Source organism: Cebus imitator, unplaced genomic scaffold, assembly GCF_001604975.1.
Source record: "Cebus imitator isolate Cc_AM_T3 unplaced genomic scaffold, Cebus_imitator-1.0 Scaffold25, whole genome shotgun sequence".
NCBI lineage: Eukaryota > Metazoa > Chordata > Mammalia > Primates > Cebidae > Cebus > Cebus imitator.
In genome coordinates this window covers 6,206,920-6,219,402 of record NW_016107340.1, presented here as the reverse complement: position 1 = coordinate 6,219,402, position 12,483 = coordinate 6,206,920, and the positions used below count along the sequence as shown (strand labels likewise).

The window sequence follows — 12,483 nt, the reverse complement described above, 5'->3', positions numbered from 1 at the left end:
CTTTATTACGTTATTTCACATTAACCATCATCTTGTTTTCAAATTGTTTTTTTCAAATTGTTTTTTTTTTAATTTAAGTTCGGGGATACATGTGCTGATGGTGCAGGTTTGTTACATAAGTATATGTGTAACCATCATTTTAATAGCTCACACATGTAAATGCACATCTTTGTAGTTACTGATCAAATATCTTTGAGGCAATGAAAAGCATAGAGCAGTTACAGTAAAGGGGAGACACCAGGCTTCTGCCAGTATGTACCTGTTGCACCTTTCTGCCTCCCCCTTTGTTTTCAGTGTGCATGCCAGTCACTGTTGCTTCTGGAGACAGGAAGGAAGGATACATATATGTGTACAGTTATGGAGAAAACCAATTTGTAGATGTATCTATCTGTTAGAGCTCTAAGGGATTCTCTCTCACTTCCTTGGACTCCCAAGCAGAGGAATTAATGGAAGATTAGGAGGGTGTTTTGGGGGTTGGTTTAGATTTTCAGGGAGATAGAGATTAAATCTTGTTGGCCTTCATTAATTTTCAAAACATTTCTTCACTGACTTTTCCCTGTTGTTTGATTTCTAAGTTTGGATTAATAAAAGTTTTTTAACTTAAACATTCTCACAATTTCTGCATAAAACTTTAAAGCTTAAAAGGAGAAAACAATCTAAAGGAGCACTGAACCAGAACACAAAATACTCGGGTTCTAGGCCTGGTTCTGCACTACCAGTGTGAGTTTGGGCAAGTTTTTTCATCTATCCAGTCCTGCTTTGCTCATTTGTCAAAGAGGGGTGGCTTTACAAATGGCTAAGGTTCTTTTAAGCTCTGACATTTGCCTCATGACTTTAGCACTCTCTTCGTGAAGTGACAGTTCTTAAAGTGGAAAGCCACACACAGAGTTTCTAGGTTGCCTGAGATTTCCATATAGGGATGGCTGCTACCCAGGTTACCTTTTGGAGATATATTCTCTGCCAGGGAATTCTTTTCAGAGGAGAAAAGAAAATTAGAGTGAATGGAAATTTTTTTTAAGGATATAACTGTAAAATACATTATCTAGTATATTTACCATGACAGATTCGCATATAAAAACTGGCTGTTCCTGCAGCTAAGCCATAATGTTTATATTTGGTTTTGATTTGCAAGTTTTAAAAAGTGAATTTGTGAAGCCTTAACCTTAGTGCAGGGTGTTCTAAAACCCATTGAGAGATAGTGTCAGTAATCTCCATTGATAGAAAATGTTTGGATTGCAATTTAAATCTCAGACTTTTGATCACTACTATTTCTGTTGAGTATTCATTACAGCTTAGCTGCCAATATAATTTTTATTTAGATGATTATTGCCTATTTTATGGCCACATATATTTTACATGTGTATGTTTTACATGTATGGAAAATATACATATGCCTTACGAAAGATCAGATAAAATCTATTGTGAGATTGAATGCACAAAATGCTTTTATTACTCTAAGCAAATAAATCACATTTCCCATTAGACAGCACCTCAGCTCCTTTACACATAGAGTAGTTCACTGGATTGAATACACAATGAACAACTGAAAAAATTCATCAATTTCCATCATTATTCTGATACTCGGGCAGAAAATTCAAACTCTCTATTAGAATACAGGTACTAGTAATCAAAAAGAAAATTTTTTAATATCTCTCACTAACATTTTCAGATTTAGAACTTAACCATGAAATCACATATAGAAATAATGACAGAAAATAGCATTTTTAAATGATGTTATATTTCTTATGTAAACCTCAAAGTGACTTCTGTATGGGAAAGTTGCTGATCAGAAAATTAAATTAGAATTTTGTACATCCTCAGATATCCAAATAGAGTTAAAGGGCCACCCCCACACCACTCCCTTAAAAAAAAAAAAAACCATGTTTTTCTCTCTTTTTACAGATACCAACATAGTATATTCTCACAGTTTTTCCTCAAGTGGGATATTAATGAGGGTAAGTAGCCAATAGTGGCAAGGCTAGGTATACCTCAGATTTTGAGTGTAACAAGGGTAAGCCCCATTAATCCATGCAGAGAACTTTCATGCATATAGTTTAGTGCTTATAATATTATTATAGAAGTTCTTTAATGTTTTTCATTTCACTAGGCAAGTTAATTTACCCAGCATATTCTGAATAGTGATGGCATTTTTCACATGATTGACTTTCATGTTAACATCACCTCAAAAGTACCAAACATTATATTGTAAAATCCCAGTGCTAATTAAACAGTGAACATTTGCCTTTCTGGGTATTTTACAGGTTCTTCAAAACTGAGCATGTGCATGTTTACTTTTAAAGCTCAGATATTTAAACTTGCAGAAGTTGTGCCTACAAGCAGTTGAAAATATAAAGCAGGTTTTAATAAAACATAAAAAGTGAACACCTAATTGCAGATACATTGCAATTTCTTCAAAGCTAAGTTTCCACAGCAGTGTTACCTTCTCTTTTATAAATCAGCTGTAATGTCACTAAAGATTGGGATGTTCATCCTTTTACTGTCTCTACTTGTAAGTGGACATAACATTAAAATCCTAATAGACATTCTGGATAAGTTGTACAAGGCCATTCTTGGGGCCAAGCAACAGTAAATATTTGAAAGGTAATAAAGCAAATACCTAGAAATTTTAGTTTTGTTGTACGACAAATGGAACAAAACTTGTTAATATGAATGTGAAAATAGGAATAAAATAAAATTGTTTCTGCTTATTCTTCCAAGCAAAGATTTGAGAGAAGATAGTCTACTCTGTTTCTTATGCAACTCACATTGCATCTGTTGATTTTGTTCTTTTGAAAAAATATATCTGTACAGCCTTCTTTGAGTTACCAAATGCCTGAAGGTAATATATCACCTCCCAGCCTCATATTCTTTCCATTGCATAAGTGTGAGGTGTATAGAGCAATGCAAGAATAGGTGACTCCAGTCCAAGATAAGAAAATAGAATGGATTTTCCTGGTTGTGAGTTTTCAGATGTGCACAGTGGTAGCAACAGCAGACACCTCAAAGAATCCAGGGAGGGTCACTAGAGGTTGAGCAGCAAGCTGCTAAGTGATTCAAAAGACTGGTTAGTAACACCTTTCTGAACTGGGCACAGGCCGCTATTTTAACCATGCAGCTTCTGTGATTCATGCATTGCCTTATGATCTATAGTCCTTTTTGCTGTAGGGCTTGTTGCGCAATATGTTATCAATCTCGTTTACCACATGTGATGTCATCTTTGGGAGAACCTGAGAGCAGAAGTACAAAGGATATAGTTAGGGTGCTGATCATTCTTTTTTTGTGTGCTCTAGATTAAGCAAAGCAACCTAGACTTGTACATGTTCATAAACCACAGCTGGATTGTAAGTCTCCCCCCCCCCCCCCCCCCACGCCAAACACTATAAGCGCCTTGAAGTCAGGGGCCTTGTTGGTTGACTGCATAAATGAAGGCAAAAGGCAAAAGTGAAGGCTCATAGAAATATAGAGCAGCTCAATCCAATAGAAATATAATGCAAGCCACATTTGTAATTTTAAATTTTCTATTGGATATCTTAAAAAGTAAAAAGAACAGGTGAAGTTAATACATGTTTTTACTCCATTATGTCCAAAACATTATTTCAACATGTAATCAATATAGAACATAAGATACTTGACAGTTGTTTTTGGTACTAAGTCACATCTTGTGAACATGTTACACTTAAAGCACATCTCTGGACTCACCATCTTTCACGCACACAGTAGCCTCCTGTGGCTAGAACTACAGTAGTGCACAGCACAGGTCTAGAGACTAAGGAGAGATTTATTCTGACCAGTGGTCTGAACCCTGGTGAAGGATGGCCAGGGTTTAACAGACATCCCAGGCAGATAGAATAGCATGGAAAAGTGAACTGGAGTGATTATACAGTGATTGATGTGGGTGTGGGGATGGTAAGAACAAGATACGGAAGTTGGGTAAAGAGTGTAGAAAGCCTTGGATACCATTTTATGGAGTTGGGACTTTAGGCAGTGGGGAACCTGTCAGAAGTAATGATCTAGGAGTAACCCAATCAGATACCTGGAGGTAGTTTGAAGGATGACTTGGAGGAGGTTGAAAGGGGACACAGCTGTTAGATATGTATTACAATCCAAGCCGGGCAATAGGGCTTTAACTACAATAGGGGCAGTGGAGCAGAAAAGGAAAGTGGACCTGAGGACATTTTGGGGGATGATGGTGGTTTCAGGACTCAGTAACTAGAAGAATATTGTTGATTATTGAGATTAGAAACCACAGGAGAAGTAGTTTGGGGATAAGAAGTAGGAGGTGTTGACTTTAAGGTGCCTGTCAAATATCCACCTAGGAGTGACTGGGCAGCTGCAAGTGCAGCTGTGGAGCTTAGTAGTTGCAAGAAGACTGGAGTTGAGCATTTGTGAGTCATATGCACTGACATGCTAACTGAAGCCCTGGGAAAGGATGAGCTCATCCAAGGCTAGCCTTTATTGTGAGAAGTGGGCCAAGGGTACACATTATACCATAAGACAAGGGACAAAGGCAGACTTTCTCACTGGAAAAGTCTGACCCTGTGTGGAGACTGTGGTGAAATACAATTCTGATGACCAATTCTGAGGTTTCAACCTCATTCTTCCTTTGCTGCAATCATGCTGGCCAAGGTGACCTTGTCTCCACTCAAGTGTTATCCTCAGATGCCTTACGGTTTGGCAAAATAGAGCTACCAGCCTGGGAAAACTTCATTCTGGTTAATGTTTAACTGTCTGAAGCTGAAGGAAGAATTTGATTTCCCACTAGCTCTGGACTTTCAGTGTCCAAACAGCTAATAATGTGTTATTTAAAAATGAGATTGTAACAATGAGACCAAAAACCTGGAAACTGGACTTGTTGGAAGTTTTGTGTCTAAAATACAGCATGTTAGTCATGTGAGGAGAAAAATCCTTCCTTAATTACACCAAAACAAAAAACAGAAAGGAAAAAAAAATAAAAAAAAAAAAAAAAAAAAAAAAAAGAAACCGTAAAAGTACTTGAACAAGAAAATACAGTATTGCAAGACCAAAATTTTCAAGGGAAGCTCTACTTGAAATCACCCAGTTTTAAAATGTTAGCAATGATTTTAAAACATTTTAAACTACTACTGATTTAAGAAACACTCCACAGGCTACCAGTTTTGCAACTTGATGTTACACTGCCTGGGATAGTTGGTGGGTGAGGGGAAGTCTTGCCTAGCATTGCTGGGGCTGGGTGGGCATTGGTGGAAGTCCTCCCAGGATTGGGTTCCTATTGATCTGGGACTTAGGGATGGAGTAGGATTTTGCCAGGCGGGGGTAGTAGTCAGTTTGTAGGCAGAGGGCCACTGTTATTGCTGAGGCTCTGAGTGGTTCATAGCATCTTGAGATTCAGATTCCAGGGAGGTGTACTGGGGAGTGATGAGGCCCGACTGCTGCGGAGCCTGGCCTTCTCTGAGTGAATGATGGGGAGCCTCAGAAGGGTTTTAAGGCATATGGGGAAGAGGGGGGAGAGGCAGTTCTGCCATCTTTTAGGTGGAAGTGGGGAAGATGGAACCTGTGGGTGAAGGTGGGCTGTCGTCACCTGTGGTTTCTCCTCTTGTCTCTTCTACATGTCGGGCTCTGATTTACACACTTCCCTAAGGTGTTCCTGCACAATTTAGGCAGATGGCTTCCCTTGGAGAAGCTGCCTCCCCAACCTACTAGAAATATTTTCTTGCAACTGCTGGTGCTCCATATTTTCCATCCATCTGCAGCCAGTCCCACCACTGCTGGACACCCCTCGTCACCCAGTCTGCTTTTCACCATGTTGTGGGACCCAATTGCAGTTTGTCTTGGGTGGACTTCAGTGCTGGGTATGTGGGAGGTGGAGCAGAACAGGGGAGGATTGGTAAGCCCTCAATGGTAGCAGCCTTGCTGCATGGATAGTGTCTCCTTTAGTATAAGCAAAGCCTCATCTTGCTGCCAGCCAAAGCCTTGCTAGGGAGAACATATTTGGGGGAGAAAAATTACTCAACTTTTCCTCTGAAATGTGTCCCCTTCCCCTTCAGCTGCCTTGCCTACTTCCAGAGCTTTTAAAACTCAACCTGAGACTTACATCATATACCATCCCCAGGCACTATGACTGCCCCCAGGAATGGCAGTGATCTCCCTATATTAGCATGATAGCAATCCTCAATTCCTCTCTTTTCTGCCAAGCCATGTTGTCTCTCTTTCCAAAACCTGCAGAATCCATCCACTTCCCTCCACCTCCAGGGCCACTACCCTCATCCGAGCCACCATCCCCTCTTGCCTGGATGACTGCCCTCGCCTTTCATTCTACTTTGTGCACAGCAGCCAAAGTGACCTTCAGACATTCATAGTAGCATGCCCCTCCTCTTAAAACCCTCCGCAAGGACTTGTTACATGTAGCATGACCTAACCCCATGGTGTCCTGCAAGATCTGGCCCTGCCTGTCTCTCCAAGTCAGTGCATCTGCTATCCCCTGTGCCCAACTACATGTTGACCACATTGCCCTTAGGCTGGCAGTTCCTGGGAAAAGCCAAGGTCCTTCCCATCTCAGGGCCTTTGCATTGCTCTTCCCTGTCCCTGAAATGCACTTTCCTGGACTCTTCTCATGCTGTGTGAAGGCATGTGAATAGTTGTCAAGGCATGTAAAAAATGAAGGCATGTGAAGCCCTCTGAATAAACATACTCACTCCAGAGGGGCTTTTTGCAAAGACATTTAACATAGGCTCACCCATTTCTGAGCCTCAGTTAAATAAACATTTATTTACTTAATAGCCCTTTTCACAACCTGAAATCATTTTGTATATTTATCTGTGTCTCCTACTGGAATGTAAAAATCCCCTTGAAGGTTGGACAATGTTTTTCTTCTTTCCTATGGTATCTCCAGTACCTGGTATACAAGAGGCTTTCAAAGATTTGTTGAATGAGTGAAAGGACAGATTGTTTAATTAATTCACTGTTTCTCAGCAGCATATGAGCTCTTTGAAGGCCGGGTCCTGTTTTTACTCATCTCAGTCGTCTCACAGCCTAGCATGGTGCCAGGCATAGAATAAGTGCTCCATAAACATTAGTGAAACTGAAATCATTGGATTGAATTTCAGTCCTTTTTTGTACAAACTGTTCTATCCCCTCATCACTGTGTACCCTTATCTTTTCCCAGAGCATAAATTAAAATAACAGGGAAGAGGCGGCATTTATAAGAGGGAGAATTCCCCATGCAGGTACAGGAAACAGAATCCAGGAGGAGTTACAGGCTGGATATGTCAGTTGTTAGAAGCAGAGAGGTAGAGATGATTACATGGCTACACAGCCCTAAGAAGGCTGGGGGAGTGGGCAGGGGTTCTATACCATTTATTCCACAGTGTGTTCTGGGCTATTTTAAAAAAGGATTTTAAATCTTGTTTATCCTTACCTCCACCTGTTTCCTTTTGGGAATGGTAACAGGGCTACGTGCTTGTTGCAGGGACAGGTGGATAGGGAAGAAGCTGTGAGACAGTTCCTTTCCTCAGTGAGCAGGAGAAAAATAGACAACCTTTCTTGTTTTCGCAGGTAGTGGCTATAACAAGAATTGTGGGGAGGATCATTCCTAGGGTTTTTAGTAGGGTTGCGAGTAGGACAGACTCAGGGCTAGTTGTGGCCTTTGGGGAAAGGAGGTGGTCACAATGGATACTAAACCCCACCCTTCTCCTTAGAGCTCCTAGAAACATCCTTTTCACCCCACCCACTGCCACTACAGGCTCCCCAGAATATGGCTGCAGGCCCCATCTAGTGCCCTGGACCAACGGCTATCCTCAGGATAGGGAATGGGGATGGGCCTCCTAAATTTGCTTCTAGGGAGCTTTGATCCTGGAAGTCCAAAATAGAATTTTGAGCTCATTTCTCTTAAAACATCACAAGTATTCATTCAATAGATCTTGAGTGTTAACTAAGGAACATATATAGTAAGTACCTAGGAACTGGAAAACCAGTGGTGAAACAAGAAAGACATAAGGTCTCTGACTTCAGAGGACTTGCAGTCTATCAGTAGAGACAGGAAGTTATACTACATTACATTATCATAAAAGGTATGGGAGGGGGAATACAAGATGGTCAGAAAAAGAGAACAGAAAGTAGGGGCTCAGCATACAGTAGTTGGGCAATATTTGTGGAAAGAACAGATGAGTAAACGATGTATGTATAGTTTCCTATGACTTAAATTTCCAAGCAAGTTATCAGGCAGGCTTTATGGTGAGGGCTGGGAAGGAAGTTGCCGGGCATAACATTGGAATGCACTTTTCCACAGAAACAAACCATCCTGAGAAATGAGCTTTGGGAACACTTCCTGTTAATATGCAGAGAACAACACTGGATCCATGTACCGGGAAAGTGTTCTGTTGCCTTTGTTCCCCCTACTCTTGCCCCATCCAGAAGGATAAAGGTAGGGAGAGATGGGACACTGCCTGGAAATAGCCTCAAAGGTACCATAAATTCCCTGGTGTTTGTTGGAAGGGGCTGCAATACTTGCCTGAATGGCACCAAGGTTTTCAATGAGTTGTTCAGGAGTGGATGATCCCAGGAGCACAGAACTCACACCTTCATTTCTTAGGCACCACGCTGGGAAAAGAGGACACTGGGTCAGGTTATCAAAGCACTTCCCATCATTGATTAGCTTATAAACACCAGCTACAGCTGTTTGTTGCAGCCAAAATTTATTAACTCCTTTTGTGGAGGATGTACAGTGCTTTCTAGGGTTAAAAACCTGAGCAGCACTCCCTGTTGTGTAGATTTGACAGAATCTGTGAAAGTCCAGCTGGGAGGGGAGATGGGAATGCATAGAGGCACCGGACCATGGATTGTAAGATTCTCTCCAGCATGCTCAGCTGCCCTCAAGTAGAAGCAGAAAACATGGATGCACTACTGTCTTTCTTGCTTCTCCACTGGTTTTCCAATTCCTAGGGCACTATATGTCTCTTAGTTAACACTCAATGCATTTGAGTTAGCTTGGAGCTGAAGGCCTTTTTGCTTTCCACATAAAACCCTGTCTCCACAACTGGGGCATTCAGTCCAGCTACCCACCCTAGAAACACATTGTTGTTCCTGTTATTTCTGAAAACAGCTAACACTGCTCACCAGCAGATGGCTGGATTCCTGTTTCTACGTTGGCCCACAATCTTCTATCTTTCCATTGTATTCATCGTAGACTCTGGTTTTCTGGTTCCTTTGTTCCCACCTACCTGGCAGCACTCTCTGGACCTCCCTTTCTTCCTAATCCAAGATTCATCCTGTGTTGATTATCTAAATTACTCTCTTACAAACCCTCATACCCCTCACTTCCTCTGCTTAGCAATTATCAGTACTGCATGTGTGTTTTTGGCTTCTACTTGCCTCTACTTGTGGGCAGCTGAGCATGCTGGAGAGAATCTTACAATTCATGGTCTGGTGCCTCTATGCATTCACATCTTCTCTCCCAGCTGGGCTTCAGCCAGCTTGGCCAGCCTCAGTCTTGGCCTTGGTTATCTCCTTTCGTTTCCTGAAATGACCTTAAACCTGTACTATTAAACCATCTATACACATTTTAGCATAACATTTAGCATGTCAACAAAACATGCTAAAATTTCTCCCATTCTAAAATAAGCTTCCTCTGACCCTTTATACCTGCCTAGATACTGCCCCAACCCTCTTCCTCTCTTAACTTCTAAAAAGTCAGTTCAGATTCCCTTACTGACCTTCTTCACATTCCAGTCACTTTTGTGCTCTGTCCAGAAGCCAAGGTTCCCAGGAGCCTCCTGGTGGTTACAGTGAACTTCTGAGTCCTTAGCTGCCTGGAACTTAGTGTTGCTGCAGACTTTTAGATGCAGCGTCTGCTGGACCTCGCTGCTAGATGCCTTACAGGCTCTGCAAACTTCTTGCTATGACGCCCGGCCCTCTTGCATTCCCAATCGCACTTAGGGGCATCACCAGCAACGTGGCTTCCCAATCTGGAAACCTGGGAGTAATCTTTAAGAACTGTCCTTTTCTGACCCTGTTTTCCCTTTTAACTGCTAAGTGCAGTTGATTATTCCTCCTAAATATTCCTCTAATCAAGTGGTTTTCAAATTTTGGTATGCATCGGAATCATTCAGAGGGCCTGTGAAACATCCACTGTCATGTCTCACTCCTGAGCTTCTGATTCAGAAGGTCTGGGGTGCGATCTGTGCATTTTTAACACACTCCCAGGTAATGCTTATGCTGATACTGCTCATTTGGGACCATGCTTTTTTTTTTGTTTTGTTTTAAACCAACTTTATTGAGGTAAAATTTACCCATCAAAAATTTTACCCATTTAAAGTGTACATTAAATAATTTTATAAGTTTACCAACCACCATTTTTAATGTGCATCCTTCATTTAAATCCAGTTTTATAACATTTCTATCACCCTAATAAGATCCCTACCTCAAGCTGAAGGCAAACACTGATCTACTTTTTGTCTTCAGATTTGTCTTTTCTGGACATTACATCTAAATGGAATCATACAATAGGTGGTTGTTTGTTCTGGTTTTCACTTAGCATATGTTTTCTAGGTTTTTCCATATTGCAGCATGTACCAGTATACCATTTCTTTTTGTTGCTGAAGAGTATTCCATTGTGTGGATACAGGCCTTAGGTTGACAATGATCACTTTGGGTCAGCTGTCTTCTCCCTCTCAGTCACTGCTGCCCTCACTCGCCCTCACCATCTCTCTCCTGCGTAACTGATTTTCCTCCCACTTGCTGAATTGTCCCCTTATATTTCCCTCATACAGCTCTCATCCAGCCAGTAAAGGTTTCTCTAAGCAAAAATCTGATCATGTCACTTCCCTAGCTAGTGCCTGACTGAATCATTGTCCTGTAAGATGAGGTTCTTAATTCTTACCCTGGCAAACCTATGTCTGCAGCTTCATGGCTTCCTACCTTGAACTTTGCTTCAGAAGCACTCACCTGTCTTTAAATCTTCTCCATCCCCAAGCATCATGCTGCTTTTCTCCTCTTTCTCTCCCTTCCTTCTGGAGCACACTGCTCAAGCTATTCCTTTTGCCTGAAATGTCCTTTTGCCTTCCCCTTTCTTTTTGCCTCACTAATATCTGCTTATCATTTGAGATTCCCCAAAGGTATTGCCTGCTCCTAAAGTAACTCCCTGTGTTCTACCTCCACTTCTTGTTCCTCCGGAAAATATTCAGGGGCAGTAACACCCAAGGAGCTGTCATCTCCTGTGATAATAATTCCTCTTTCGGGAATACCTCCTAAAGGGCCTGCATGAGGCTGTTTTACAGTTAACTTTTTTTTCCTAGTAAGTAGAAAGAGAACACTCTAAAGTAAAGATGAAAAGTGTAGTAAATATATAAACCAGTAACGTGGTCATTTATTATCATTATCAAATATTATGTACTGTACATAATTATATGTGCTAGACTTTTATATTACTGGCAGTGCAGTAGGCTTGTTTATACCAGCATCACCACAAACACATAAGTAATTCATTGCATTAGGACCTTAGGACAGCTACAACATCACTAGACAATAGTAATTTTTCAGCTCCATTATAATCTTATGGGGCCACCTACATATATGTGGTCCATCATTGACTGAAACACCCATGATTATATGTGGTTTCTATTATCTTTCTCTTAAACAGTGCATATGGTTTTCAATTGCTACCAGTAATCATGACCTTTCATAGACTCCAGCATTAGAAAAACAAATTTTCTGGCCTTCAAGAAGTTTCAGGGTGAAGCTATTTCTCTTGGATCAGCTTTTCATGTGGCAGCAGCCTTGGGCCTGTCACAGCCTTGTATCTCAGCCTCTCACCAACCCTGGCTTAGTTTTCCACAGAGACAGAAACTGGAGCCAGAAGAAATGGATGTCACTACACCGTTTACCCCTAACATCTGTGATAGTGTATGTGTTATCACTGACATGTTCTCATTTAAACTATGTTATACAGGCAAGGGGAAAGAAGAAAAATTTTTTATCATGTAGAAAATTCTGAGAAACCTCAAATACCTCACTTTATAGAGTATTTAGCAGGAGTTTATGCTTCAGAGATCAGTCTGTCAATAGACATTTTATCATGGTAAGGGTGTGGTCAGCAATAGAAAACTATGATCTCAGCAGAAGTCCCCCTACAACCTCATAGCTTAGTAATTTTCTTACCAACAGCTAGCTGAGGTAGTGTACATCCCAGACGCTCTGCAATTGGAGAAAGGTCCTTTAGCTTGTTTTGCTGTTTTCTCCCTTCTTCGCTTATAATTCTTTCTTTCAACCACTGGTAGCACTGGGGAAAAGCATAACATGTAAATGTCTGGTAAAGATTTGATGTTAAAGAATGGTAATTCAATAAAATATATCAACCTCATGATGATTTCTTGAATTTTTTGACCCTTATGATTCAGACTGACAAGGATGATTTCATGCAAAGAAATGTTCCTCATGATCTTGCTCCTTATCAGTTCAAAACAGATTGATTTTGACTAATATTCACCATTCAAATTGATCAGCATGCACAAA

At 40.9% G+C, this 12,483-nt stretch overlaps 1 protein-coding gene across 3 annotated transcripts in view; it reads right to left on the bottom strand.

Annotated features, from left to right (window-relative positions):
* Positions 1-1,278: 1,278 nt before the first annotated feature.
* Positions 1,279-12,483, bottom strand: part of KCNAB1 (potassium voltage-gated channel subfamily A member regulatory beta subunit 1) — a 394,665-nt gene continuing 383,460 nt past the window's right edge. For all 3 annotated transcript variants that reach the window (XM_037736473.1, XM_017522928.2, XM_017522930.2), the window contains exons 12-14: positions 12,130-12,250; positions 8,486-8,574; positions 1,279-3,227 (exon numbers count right to left, since the gene is read on the bottom strand). In XM_037736473.1, the coding sequence (XP_037592401.1) occupies positions 3,138-3,227; positions 8,486-8,574; positions 12,130-12,250 (300 nt within the window). In that variant the 3' untranslated portion in view covers positions 1,279-3,137. The remainder of the gene's footprint in view (positions 3,228-8,485; positions 8,575-12,129; positions 12,251-12,483) is intronic.